Raw genomic sequence first — 12,440 nt, 5'->3', positions numbered from 1 at the left:
CTCAATAGATATTCTTCTTTATGTATGTACAGAGCGGCCCCTCGTCTATCTGTTCCTTTTTTTTTAAATTCAATGTGGCATGTGTAATAGAGGGCCGGCCCTATTATACTTATTCCTCCCACCCGTTTCATTTCAATTTGTTGAATAAAATATAACACAGCCCAGCAAATTCACTAGCCCCCCTTTTTTTTATCGTATGACGTTTTATCAAATCAGTCGAGGTGCACCATTGAAAATCCCATCGGACACCGTACACCGTCTCTTTTCAAATTTTTATTATTTTTCTTTTTTTCTTTAAACTGAACCTGAATACATCAAGAACGGTGTCTTTTGCATGTTGCTGCTATTCTATAGAGATAAAAGCTACAAGAGAAATAAGAAATAAGCAATTTGATCGGTCATCCATGTTTTTGTATTATTAGTATACATAGAATGGATTCGGACGGCTTCATCTTTCATTGCTGTCGAGTGAAATTCATTTAGAGCAATTTAATGGCGAGAAACTTTACGTTCGTATTTTCCAAAAAGGAAAATACATTTGTCTCGAGAAATAGTTGGTGAATCCTTTTGATTAGGTGCTATAGGCGGCTATAGGCAATAAACACGCGGCAATCAAAACACAGCCATAACATTATTCCGAATCAGAATATAAGGATTGTGCGACTGAAATGGCGGCGCGGCTTTCGTATCGATTTGCGGGTGTTTTTTTTTTTTTTTTTGGGGGGGGGGGGGGTTCACCGGTGAAAGTGATTCACTAAAAAGTCAAAGATGCTGCATCCAAAACGAGCTGATGAATAAATGCTATCAAACCAACCCGTGTAATACCACCATAACACAAAAAAAAGTTGCACGTGAAATATAGTGTCCCCCAGCACTTCGTGATTGATCAAGTCGACGATTTCGCAGGCCAAACCGCAAAGGGGGGGGAAAGAAATAAAGAAAAGAAAAGGAGGCTCTATGTGGATTGAAAAGATTAATCCTTAAACTCATAATAAAATGAACTCAACTGCTAATGCATAGTCTATATAAACTCTCCCGGGGTCCCGCGCGGATCTGAAACTCGCTGCCGTGAGCTGCCGCGTGAGTGCTGCACCGGGATATCCAATCAATGCGAAAGAAGAAAAAAAAAGAAATGGCTGTGTAAATATCAGAGTGGAGAGCGCTGCTGGTTTAACATTGTCGTTGATCTACGTGGAAAAACGGGCGATGGAAGACGTCAGCCAGCATACGTAACAAGTTTCAGCTGCTGTAGTATATAGTGACGATGATCACTTCTTCACTACATGCATAATGCCATCCCGAGTTTCTCTCTTGGCCTCTCTCTGTGCGTATGGTAGTATTAGGATCTATACATTATCTAGGCCTCTTTATAGGATCGTTATTGCTGACGTCAGTCGTCGTCTTAATCCCCCCCCCCCTTTTTTTTTAGATAGACCCACACACAGCGTCATCGACGGTTGGCCCGGCAACTTCTTTTCGTATCTCCACCAGCCACCGTGTACACTGTAGGTGTGTCCTGCCCGGAGAGACCGCTCCTTGACATTTGTGTCATCCATCAAGTGACATTATTACTGTGTAATGCTGCACACCTGTGCTGTTCTTTTGTTATATTGAAAAGATTCGAGACTGGCTGCCGCCCTCTCCTGTATATCAACTTATTGGAAAGTTGATTTGCCTTTTTCACTTTTGAATTCCTATCGGGATGCTCCTAGCGCGATATCCTTGGAGATTTTTTCCTCCCACTCTCTCAGTGTCTATATAGTTCAGTTTGCTCTGATGGATCGATATGAAATTCAACTTCAATCCGAAAGGGCTGTATACTATATCAAATTATAAATGATTCACTTTGATTCGTCCTCCAGACTTTCGCTTGCTCCCGCTTTTTCGTGTCAACCTGTCGTGATCATTCCTCCTCCTCAACAACTTCCCGGTAAACAGCATATCTGTTTATTTTATTTTTTTCATAATCCTTATCCATTTTTCCCTTTTCTAAAAACAGAATACTTTTACCTGCTGCAACCAAACTAAACGGATGTCCAGTCACCTTCGGCATGGAAAAAAGTTGTCCCTCCTGTTGAAGAATAATAAGAAGGGCTCCATAACCAGAAAGAAACCAGAGGAGCTGAGGCACTTACTCTTTTTTTTTTTCTTTTATGACTTATGGAACGGTTGTTGGCCTGTCGGTTCATATCACTCCCTCCTTCTTCTCCTTTTTCTTTTTCTTTGTCGCTCTAGACGATTCCCTTATGTGTGCGTGGGTCTGATGGCGGCCATATAAACGACCCTCCTACCTATATCTATCTCGTCTCCTGATTTTTTTCTCTTTCCAGTTGGCCTTTTTCTTTCTTATATGTGTTTACTCTCTGGTATGGTAGTAGTATGTGGGACGTAGACAACAACAACCTGTGGCCCCCTTCGAGATTCCTCCCCCGCCGTCTCTCTCTCTGGCCTGTCCGTCCCGTGTCCGTCGTCGAGGGCGATCAACATCTACGACCAGACAACGCACATACACAACCGTGGGGCCTCCTCTCCATCCAAGATGACTATATATGTCTCGGGGCCTCTCTCTCTCTTTCTTTTTGACCCGTTCGTATCAATGTCGGAATCGTTTCATTGGAACTGTCATTCTTCTTTCTGTCTTCTTCTTATATTTCCAGTCCATGTTTTTCTCTCTTTTTCTCGATGCATAAATGTATACACATTTCTTCTCTTTCCTTTAAGTCGGAATATGAGGAGAGGTCCAAACGATTTTCTTCGATTTTATTTTATATTTTATTTTTTTCTTAGCTTGTCGGGCTGGGCTGCGCGTTATTATAAGCTCCAGAGAGATTGTCGGAGCCACGATATGGCTGGACAAGAAAAAATAAAATAAATAGGGCCATTTGAGGGTGGACCGCGTGTGTGCGTGTGTGTGTTCACCTTTCATCTTTTATATTTGAAGATGCAACGAGATGACCTAGATTTATTCCCAGTCGTTTGAGGCCAGCACCATAGGATTTATTTAGACCAAACGAAAAAAAAAAAAAATAAAAAAAAGGGACCACAGGAATAATATGCCGAGATATGCGCTTCGGCAATTATTTTGATTTTGTCGCTCGTTTTTCTAGCCGATGATCAAACGGAAGGTACCCCCGAAACGTCCAACTCATCGTAAACGTTCCATACACTCTCTCACCGACACAACATTGGAGTCTGTGTGTCTTAAAAAGAAAGAAAGAAATGTTCGTCGTCAAAGCGCGCGCTGGATGTGTGTGATTATTCCTGGTACACTTTGAACTTTTCGAGTCGTGTCACGTAGGACCTCTACGTCAAAGGACTTTTGGACCCGTGGACTAGACTGCGGAAGTAGTTCAACACAACTTCTAACGCAAACCGTTGACAAATTTGCCTCTTTTTTATTATTTTATTTTTAAAAAACTTTGTCCGTTACCTCGAAGGCTGAAGCCATCTAGCGGCCAGATTTGAACCACGTACAAACTCAAGAAACCTGAAGCCGCAACAACAAAAGCGGAAGCGCTTTATTAGACATAATAATAAAACCGTTCAAACATTTCCAGGCAACCGTTTCTTTATATGATCCTCTGCATTCAATTTCTCCGAATGGTTATCGATTGTTGATCTTTTTGACGTAATCCGGCGGATCGTATTTCTCCGCACTTGCTCCAGGGCGGATCATTTGAATGACAATGGCCGAATTTGTATTGGTCCCCTTTGACAATGATTCCCGTAATCCGCCGGATCACTCCAAAGCGCCGGTCTGCGTCGGAAGAATAAGAGCTAGGGTAGGGAGAGGCGAGAAAAAGGGGCTGCTCGGCCGCCACCCAGACGTGTTGTGTGCTGGTGTCAGTCGGAGCAGCGTCGAGAGAAACCCGTCCTGAATATCTGATACATAGTTTTCGCCTGTTGCGTTATATAGTTGTCCTTATTCTTTCTCTTTCTCTGCTCTGCCATCCAAACCGAAAGAAACAAGAACAAAGGCAAAAAGAGAGAGAAAGAGAGGTTCGATATTATTCCTCCGGCCCTTGCAACACACCCGCCAGCCCACCACCCCTCCTCCCAAAACAAAAAAGAGATTTATGCATAGACGTTTTCCACGTCTCAACTCTCCCCAGCGGATAGCGACGCAGCAATCGTCTTATCGCGGAGCGCGACATGTCAAACCGGCCCAGCACTGCAGCGACAGGGGCAGCAGCTTTCTACCCGCGAGACCTGCTCAACGACCGCCAGGTGAGACGACGACTCGGCTCTTTTCTGGCCCTCATCCCAAACGCTTTTGGACTCTCTTGGGCTCTCTTTTTTTAATGCTGCCTGATACTTTCGTTATTTATGTTGTACGCATATCGCCTTTTTGATATAATACGACAAACTCCGTATTCGGGGGCTGCTCCTGCTGGTCAAAAAAACAAACAACCAACTGAAAATCGCAGGTGAAAAGCTGGGGAAATGTTCCGAGAGAGAACCTGCGGGACCTGCTGGACCGCATCCAACTCAAACGTCAAAGTGGAGCGGCCGTTCCATGTTCGACTACTACGACGCCATTTTTCGCCAGCGATTGGAAAACGTCAATCCTTATGGTAATGGGCTGTCTGCTCCTGGCCCAGCAAGCCACTTACTCACCCTTCATTTGGCGGGCTGGCTCAGCTCTGATTTCGACACTTCTGGCCGGCCGCGATAACTACCAGCAGGTTAGTGCCACCCGACTGGCGCAACGCCGTTCTCCCCCCCTACCAAAGTTGCCCGGGACTCTGCATGATGCTGGAACCGGTCGTGATTATAAAAACCTGATGCCAATATAATTTCAATTATTACATTAACCGGATTATTATTGTATATATACTATACTCAGTGTTACATCCAAATGCCAGTGGACAATCGAAACGTATTCCGGCCGCCCGTCGACTGCAATTTTTGCCGGGACGTCCGTCAAGTCGACATTGTCCAGCACATTTCTCCGCAGGATTTTGAATCGACGTCAGTTCATTTGAAAATGATTTCACATTTATTAAGTATCGTCCCTTTTTCAAAATTTCCCGGGTTCTTTGTATATGTAGTTATGCGTACAGCGGGCGGCCGGTGATCGTGAAAGATGCGCAGGCCAACTGGACGGCAGCGGACGTGTTCAGCTACGAATTCTTCAGCGAGTTGTACACGAAAGAATTCGGCGGCTCATCTTCGGCTCGATCTCGTCATCAGCGATGTCAATTCTTCCCGTACAAGACGGAATTCCGCTCGCTCGACGAGGCTCTGACGATGGGCGACCGGCGCAAATCCGAGCGGCCCTGGTATTTCGGCTGGAGCAACTGCGACTCGCAGATGGCCGACGTCCTGCGACGCCACTATTCCCGCCCTGACTTTCTACCCGAACGCTCCGAGTCGTCGCGCACCGATTGGATCTTCATGGGTACCAGCGGATTGGGCGCCCACATGCACGTACGTACGATAGAAATTTCTTTTTTCCAAAATAACGCCAAACAGCAATCGGGTCATTGATTGGCAGTCCAGTGAAAGTGGCTCAAGGAGTCCGCGTTGTTATTTAATTTGGTTTTTGAAAACGAAGGTTGATCACGTCAGTTTGCCCTCGTGGCAGGCGCAGATCCGCGGACAGAAACTCTGGTCGCTGGAGCCGCCGCCCGAATGTTTCTACCAATGCCAGTCGATGGAAATCACCGTGCAACCCGGCGACACCAGTGAGTTGTTGACAATCCTTCTTCTTCCGCTCTGCTTTATTTTTTGGGGTTTGTTTTTTAATTGGATAAATGTCGTGTTGCTCGGTTGCAGTCGTTCTGGATACCAACATCTGGTACCACAAGACGAGCGTCGTCTCCGAGGATGTCAGCATCACCATCGGCTCCGAGTACGACTGAGGAATTCCGTCATTTCCACTTGACTTTTAAAAGAGCACGGCCTATTCTTTAGTTAAAGACGTTTATAATTGTATTGGCGTTGAGCGTTAACGTACAAGTTGAGTTTGCCAAAGACATTTGTGATTAGTTATAGTCATATAATTTCAGCTAATAGGATCAATGTTGTAAGGTACATTTTTGGTTGGGCTGATTTATCGGCCATAGCTGTAGCCCAGCGGATAGGGAATCACTCCACCGTAGCCACCGTAGCCACCGTAACCATAGTAACCGCCATAGCCCGTAAGTAAAGGGTATCCCACTAGTACAGTTGCTCCGGCAAACGGGTAATATCTTCGAGCAAGTGGCAATGCGTAACCTGGGAGAGTTCAATCATTTCCGTCATTTTTCTTTAGTATTTTATTTTTTTTTTTATTCGTCTTTACCGCCATAGCCGTAGCCAAACCCATTGTAGATCTTCACCTTGGATTCACTGGGCTCCATGTCGAGGGCCGTTGAAGGATCGTCAATGTGTTGCTGGGCTAAATCGCCAGCTGCTGCCGAAATGACGGCCAGCAACGACATCGAGACCAACAGCAGGAGGACAGTCTGTTGAAACAAATGGAGTTTCTGTGTTACATGTACTCAAAACTTTCCCTTTGGATGGAAAACAAATTATTTTCTCTTTTGCTTGTTTGAATCTTACCGGAACAAATAGCTTCATGTTTTTCTTTTAAGTGATATGCCGAAACACTATTCCGCAAGACGTGCTGGAGCTCTAGACCTATATTAGTAATATATCTAACAGATATTAAAAGTCGGTGTTAACTGAGGACTTGACCGGTAGAGACTGTGAAATTTCCTTGGCTGTTATCGCCCAGCAGCTTTCTTTTCTCTTATAACTTTTTTGAATTTCGTGATGGAATGGTGAACGGAAAACAAAAGTCAGACAAACGGGGCATTACTTTTCCAGCTTTCTTCCTGGCCAGCCCAAAGCTGATGGATGGATTTGCGCAGAAAAATGTGCGTCACAAACTTGTTATGAAGGGCGGATTCTATTAGTATAGACCAAAAAAACAACATTTCAAACGCCCATTTTGGTTGTTCTGAATCAGCCATCGGTCAATGAAAGGTTGCATAACTGCTTGTCAAACATGGGTATAGTGTTACTGTTGTCTTGATGTTGTCATATGTTTCTATTCGCTGTGTCGCTATATTATCCATCTGCGTCTAGAAAATAAACTGCTGATCTGTAAAATCTCTGCTTCTGTGCATTCCTTGTCGAGAAAAGTGTCGCACATATCTGTATCGAATAACATTTGTATATTTGCGAATAGAACTTTAATGTACATGGATGGACGAATAATAATAATTCATAATACAATATAATAGAGTTATAGTACAATGCAATAGTTAGGAATTGAGAGATTTATCTTCGGTAACCAAATCCTCCTAATCCTCCATACCCTAAACCTGTTCCGTATCCGTACCCTAATCCCGTGCCATATCCCCCTAATCCAAGTCCCGTGCCATATCCACCTAATCCTGCTCCGAATCCGCCCAGTCCCAAATTTAATCCGTTCATTCCGCCCAGTCCGTACCCGTATGTGAGTGGGTAGCCAATAAGCGGATACGATGGGTAGCTAATGGGAATTGGGAATACGGGGTATCCACCGAAACCATTGCCGTCGTTCTTTTTGTCCGTCTTTTTGTAGTATTTCTTTAGCCAATGCTCCAACTTGTGTTCGATGACCTTTAGGCTGGACTCGCTGCCCTCCATATCGGCAAATGCGGAATCATCGCTGGACTCAAGGCCAGCCGTGACGTCAGCATTAGGAACTGCGGACGCCTCTTCGATCGGCTGACTGGTACCAATCATCACCAAACTGAATAAAACAGTCTATAATAAGACACAACAAATTAAGTAGGCCTATCTACAGGAAAATTATACACTGGGATTAATTGAAAGTAAAATGTAAACCTTACCGTAACCAATAATGACTTCATTCTCGAATTATTTTGGTGTCGTCGGGATCACAATCTTGTGCAAGATGATGTACGCGAACGAGCTTGTTTCAACTGATATCTGAACTGGACATAGGTCGCCGACTGTATGCCGTTTTTCGTTTCACTTTCTGTGTGTGTAGAATCCAGTGAAGAAAAAAGGGACAGAATGAAAAAAACGGCCAGGATGACGATACTGTTTTCCCTTTCCTTTTTTTGCCAAAGGGTGGACATGCGCAGATTGATATAAAGCCAATGCCAGCCAGCAGAACCTGCTCCTAATGGGCGGACGTACATTTACGGAAAGGGAAACCAGTTCGTATCCAAAACGGGAAACAGGTCAAGGCTTTGGAATGAAACAAATTTTTGCTGCCACTGCGCCGAGGTCTGAAATAGTATTCTTTAGCTCTTGCATCACTTTTTGTATTATTACGAAGAAATCGCGCCAGCATAATGAATTCAATCCGAATTCAACGAACCCATCAAGCTAGCTACAGCTAGAGTTTTGGCTGAATAAATAGTAGTTTATTCATTCGAGATCTAAAGAGCTTTCTGCTTTCGACTCTTTCGTCGTCGGAAACTTTCTACTGGTGTACAAGGGCCATTTCGTACTTGAACGCGCTGTCATTCCTTATATACACACAACGGGATGTGCCTTTATTTGTAAAGTTGTCAAATGAAACATTTTGAAAGCCAGTGACACAAATTGAAGTCAAAAAATGTATTAGCGTTGATAAAATGTACAAGTTGGGTGGTGGCACAAGAAATTTGTATAAGTTAATTAGTCGGGACATTTTCAATATCCGTACCCGTATCCACCCAGTCCGCCGAGCCCGTAACCTGCGCCGTATGGTGAGGCACCGTATAATCCACCGTAAGACGATCCATAACCTGATCCATAGCCACCGCCATAAGATCCATAAGAGCCATAAGATCCTGATCCATAGGCTCCAGCTCCACCGTAAGATGACCCGTACCCTGATCCATAGCTGCCGAGATAAGGAGGGGTATAAACTGGGACGGGCGTATAAACAGGAACAGGAACAGGAACAGGACGGACACCTCCGTGTCCTCCGTATCCGTAACCTAAATTCAATTTGATAAATTATTAACTTAATTAAATTACCAGTAATAATATAGTTATTTGCGTCATTCGTACCAGTCGAGCCGCAACCTCCCTTTTTGTAGCATTTCTTCAACCAATGTTCCAATTTGTGCTCGATAATTTTCAAAGCTGATCCACTGGCCTCCATGGTCTCCTGGTCGGGATTAGCCTCAGCAACAGCTATGACGGATGCTTCGTCAACCGGAACAACAGCAGCCGGAGCAGCTGCTTCATCGACGGGCTGGCCAGCAGCAAAAGCCACTACACCAATAAGGGCGACCTGGTTGTTGTTTTCAAAAGAATAAGAAACTTATAAGCAGTTTTCTCCGTTTGAGGTTCGACACTCAATTCGGACTATTACCAGAAGGAATTTCATGTTGTGCGGATCACTTCACTTGAGATGATGTTGAATCTTGTAAGAGAGTCAGTGTTCACTGATGGTTTTCCTCATTCAGTCTCCGGTCTTTATATACTGTGTTGTCGTTTTTTTTCCCTCCCTTGGCCAACACAGCAATAACAGGTATACGTTCTGAAGGTAACGTACTTGACGAACTGACGCAATCCGTTTTTTCCCTTTCGTTCATATTTTAAGTTGCCAAACATTTTTAAAAGAAGTATACAATTGTGGGCAAAAACCAGCTCTGTTGGTAAGGTGCCCCCAAAGCAAATGGGATATCCTGTTTAAATCATAAACAGGTCAAGGCACACATACTTCCTGACTTCCTGTTGCCGAAAGGCTATGTCAAAGATATGCAAAAAAGAGATACATCCGATTTCCCGATTATCTAAACACACCAACCCCGTGCTGGCTATTGATTTCTTTGTAGGAGATTATTTGACGCTTACATTTCTTTTTTTATTCTATGACAAATTTAATCCGCCGACCGGATCCAATTTTCCTTGCGGATTATTTTAGAAATAAAAACGCGGGACTTGATAGGTTATTTATAAATCAATTCATTGTGTTTGCGTGTATGCAATCACGCGCACTGTTCATTTGCAATAAAATCAGGTTAAGGTCGAATTGAAACTTGTTTCCGAAATGTTATCTGTAGGTCATCACTGTTAGAGACTCCTTGGAATTTATTATGCAGAATAAGGCGTTAAATATTCTTCGCGTCTTGCAACTTGCAATCTGTATAATCGAGGCTAATTATGTTTTAATTTGATGTGTTTATTATTGCTGGCTGTCACGTTTGCAATCGCTATCTGAATTATATGCCATATTTTCCCTTCCAGTTTATCAAATGAATCTACACCGGTTTCATCGTCGTGCCAACACGTTGTCTTCGTGAAACTGGACGGAATTTAGAGGTGGTAAAACATTTTTGTCATGTCACAAACAAATTATGAAATGGAATTTGCATAACACATGGTGGAAATAAAAAAAAGGGTTCATGAATAATGTATCTTGTTTTTTTTTTGTATAAATCCATCTTTCCTGCTGATGGTTATCATTAAAAAACACCAAAAGAGATTACACAAATTTATTTGGCTTACAAAAGTTCACATACAAAATACAAATAATTAAAAGAGTTAACAGATTCATTTAAGATCGATTTTCGATTTCAGCGGTTACCTGCCGTACCCGTAACCACCGAAACCACCTAATCCTCCATAGCCCAGTCCAAATCCTGGATAACCTCCTCCAAGACCATATCCACCTAATCCGCCAAGCCCTAATCCGAATCCTGGATATCCACCAAATCCTCCGTAGCCAGCACCGAACCCTGGATATCCATATCCGTATCCATGGCCGATTCCGTGATGTCCACCAAACCCGTGTCCACCAAAACCGTGTCCACCTAAACCGTGTCCACCAAAACCGTGTCCACCGAATCCACCGTGATGACCTCCGAAATGTTTACCCAAACCGGATTCGCTGGCCATTAAATCCGAATCGACGGATTTCTCAATCGCAACTTTGTCAGCATCCGGAATAGACGCAGCAGCAGCGGGGGCGACAGGTTCCACAACGGGTTGGCTGGCAGCGATGGCCGCTAACCCCAATAATACAAGCTATAATAAAAATCAATCCGAATGCAAAGTTAGATTTAACCACAATAACGTCAATCAAAGCAGAATTTTACCAATAAAAACCTCATGGTGAAATGTTGTTGTTGTAGAGATGGAATGATTCCGTATGTGCCTTGCCAGAAATTCTGTTGTTCACTGATGACAAACCGGTTGCGTCTATGGATTTTATACTAGGACTAGCCTCCTACATTCTTCCAGCAGCATCAAACGGGCTGTGGGGAATTTTCAAGGTAGCGTTTAATATAAGAAACGGACGATACCATCCCGCCCTCTCGTTCCCTGGCACCGTTCTCAAGGCAGGATTGCACCACAACGTGGCCAGCAATAAACAACAGGCTTCAAAGGGTATATAAACAACGACATTTACGGTCATCCGTTATCGCTGCTGTGCCAACTCCCCAAAGACCTTGTCATAGGATTTGTTTTTTTGAAGTTCCTCGATGCCCTATCGAGGGTTAACATCGAGGAATTGGTCAATCCTTTTTCCGAAATGTTCCGGAATTACGACAGATCCGAAATCCGTGCGTGTATCGTGAAACAGGTCAAGGCTCTATACTGATGCCGACAATCTTACAAGTCTCCATCATCATTCAAAGTGTCTATATAAGGCCTACCTACTTAGGTACAACTTTTTTTGTGAACATTCTTTTTTCATAAGCCTAGCTTTGACTTCCCAATGTCAAGCGTTTCCCACAGGCACAAGCTATAACTTACAACTCAACTTACGCCAAAAGTCTTAAAGCCTTCATTTCCCAATATGACGCAATTCTAAATTATCCATCACACATGTCGAATTGACTGCAAGCAGATTAGACCGACCACACAGTTACGTGAATAAGAGTGTGATGGCTCACAAAAGGTTAATAATCGCCATAGAGGAATAGCGTTAAACAGAATAAACACTATAAGGGAAAGGTGCTACTGCGACAAACGGAATGACAAGGTTATATACGATCAGATAGTAGGTTAACAATTTCTTTTTTTTTCCTAAATGTGATCGAGACTATTTTTCCTCTTTCTTTTTTATTTTAAATGGCGGATTGCCACTCTACTGTCCATCCATCCACATTCAAAGTAAAAGTTGGACACGTCACCAGCGTGACAAGTGGTCTCACAGATAAATATCGCTTCGAATTAAAATCCCGTTCTATGGCATCCGTTATCCATCCAATGATTTAATTTAAATGAAAACGTGAATGCAACTTGTAACTCGGTCAGGCGTGCAATTAATGTTGTTGAGCAATTTGTATTTCTTGGCTGATTGCGTGGAAACGGAAATGTTGAATCAATTCATCAAATCTGTAAAACAAATGCTATCTATTGTTCTACTCGTGAAAAGCGGGAGACAAATATTTCTGAATTACAAAATTATGTAATTAAATATTTTAATATATATTATAGACACTTTGATAGAAAATTGTAAATATAAATAGTATTCATAATATCTTCGGGGC

At 43.2% G+C, this 12,440-nt stretch overlaps 6 protein-coding genes across 9 annotated transcripts in view; 1 reads left to right on the top strand and 5 right to left on the bottom strand.

Moving 5' to 3' along the window:
- The window catches only part of LOC124310854 (tyrosine-protein phosphatase 99A-like), a 691,797-nt gene that overhangs the window by 29,225 nt on the left and 650,132 nt on the right, over positions 1–12,440 (bottom strand). The gene's annotated exons all lie outside the window — the stretch shown is intronic.
- LOC124311236 lies at positions 3,476–5,928 on the top strand. Of its 3 annotated transcripts, XM_046775643.1 has the most exons (6): positions 3,484–4,227; positions 4,428–4,685; positions 4,844–4,971; positions 5,052–5,430; positions 5,558–5,687; positions 5,779–5,928. In XM_046775643.1, the coding sequence occupies exons 1-6, from the start codon at positions 4,153–4,155 to the stop codon at positions 5,862–5,864; spliced, it is 1,056 nt and encodes a 351-aa protein (XP_046631599.1). In that variant the 5' UTR covers positions 3,484–4,152; the 3' UTR covers positions 5,865–5,928. The 3 variants fall into 3 exon arrangements, with proteins under 3 accessions (XP_046631598.1, XP_046631597.1, XP_046631599.1); XM_046775642.1 differs by having other exon boundaries at positions 3,476–4,227; positions 4,847–4,971; positions 5,558–5,928; XM_046775641.1 differs by having other exon boundaries at positions 3,478–4,227; positions 5,558–5,928.
- Positions 5,912–6,689, bottom strand: LOC124311516 (shematrin-like protein 1). The gene is made up of 3 exons (XM_046776045.1): positions 6,547–6,689; positions 6,287–6,449; positions 5,912–6,219 (listed from the first exon to the last, which is right to left on the bottom strand). Exons 1-3 carry the CDS (start codon positions 6,562–6,564, stop codon positions 6,056–6,058), a joined length of 345 nt encoding a protein of 114 aa, XP_046632001.1. The 5' UTR covers positions 6,565–6,689; the 3' UTR covers positions 5,912–6,055.
- LOC124311468 (keratin-associated protein 6-2-like) lies at positions 7,147–8,042 on the bottom strand. Its single transcript, XM_046775974.1, has 2 exons — positions 7,827–8,042; positions 7,147–7,740 (listed from the first exon to the last, which is right to left on the bottom strand). Exons 1-2 carry the CDS (start codon positions 7,845–7,847, stop codon positions 7,270–7,272), a joined length of 492 nt encoding a protein of 163 aa, XP_046631930.1. The 5' UTR covers positions 7,848–8,042; the 3' UTR covers positions 7,147–7,269.
- Positions 8,551–9,423, bottom strand: LOC124311454 (protein suex-1-like). The gene is made up of 3 exons (XM_046775954.1): positions 9,311–9,423; positions 9,004–9,229; positions 8,551–8,930 (listed from the first exon to the last, which is right to left on the bottom strand). Exons 1-3 carry the CDS (start codon positions 9,323–9,325, stop codon positions 8,641–8,643), a joined length of 531 nt encoding a protein of 176 aa, XP_046631910.1. The 5' UTR covers positions 9,326–9,423; the 3' UTR covers positions 8,551–8,640.
- On the bottom strand, positions 10,423–11,201 carry LOC124311481 (keratin-associated protein 19-2-like). 2 transcript variants are annotated; one of them, XM_046776001.1, is made up of 3 exons: positions 11,040–11,201; positions 10,785–10,968; positions 10,423–10,754 (listed from the first exon to the last, which is right to left on the bottom strand). In XM_046776001.1, exons 1-3 carry the CDS (start codon positions 11,052–11,054, stop codon positions 10,525–10,527), a joined length of 429 nt encoding a protein of 142 aa, XP_046631957.1. In that variant the 5' UTR covers positions 11,055–11,201; the 3' UTR covers positions 10,423–10,524. The 2 variants fall into 2 exon arrangements, with proteins under 2 accessions (XP_046631957.1, XP_046631956.1); XM_046776000.1 differs by having other exon boundaries at positions 10,423–10,968.

This window comes from Daphnia pulicaria, chromosome 8 (genome assembly GCF_021234035.1).
Source record: "Daphnia pulicaria isolate SC F1-1A chromosome 8, SC_F0-13Bv2, whole genome shotgun sequence".
Classification (NCBI taxonomy): domain Eukaryota; kingdom Metazoa; phylum Arthropoda; class Branchiopoda; order Diplostraca; family Daphniidae; genus Daphnia; species Daphnia pulicaria.
Note: the sequence above shows the minus strand (reverse complement) of the source record. Positions and strands in the feature narration are given on the sequence as shown.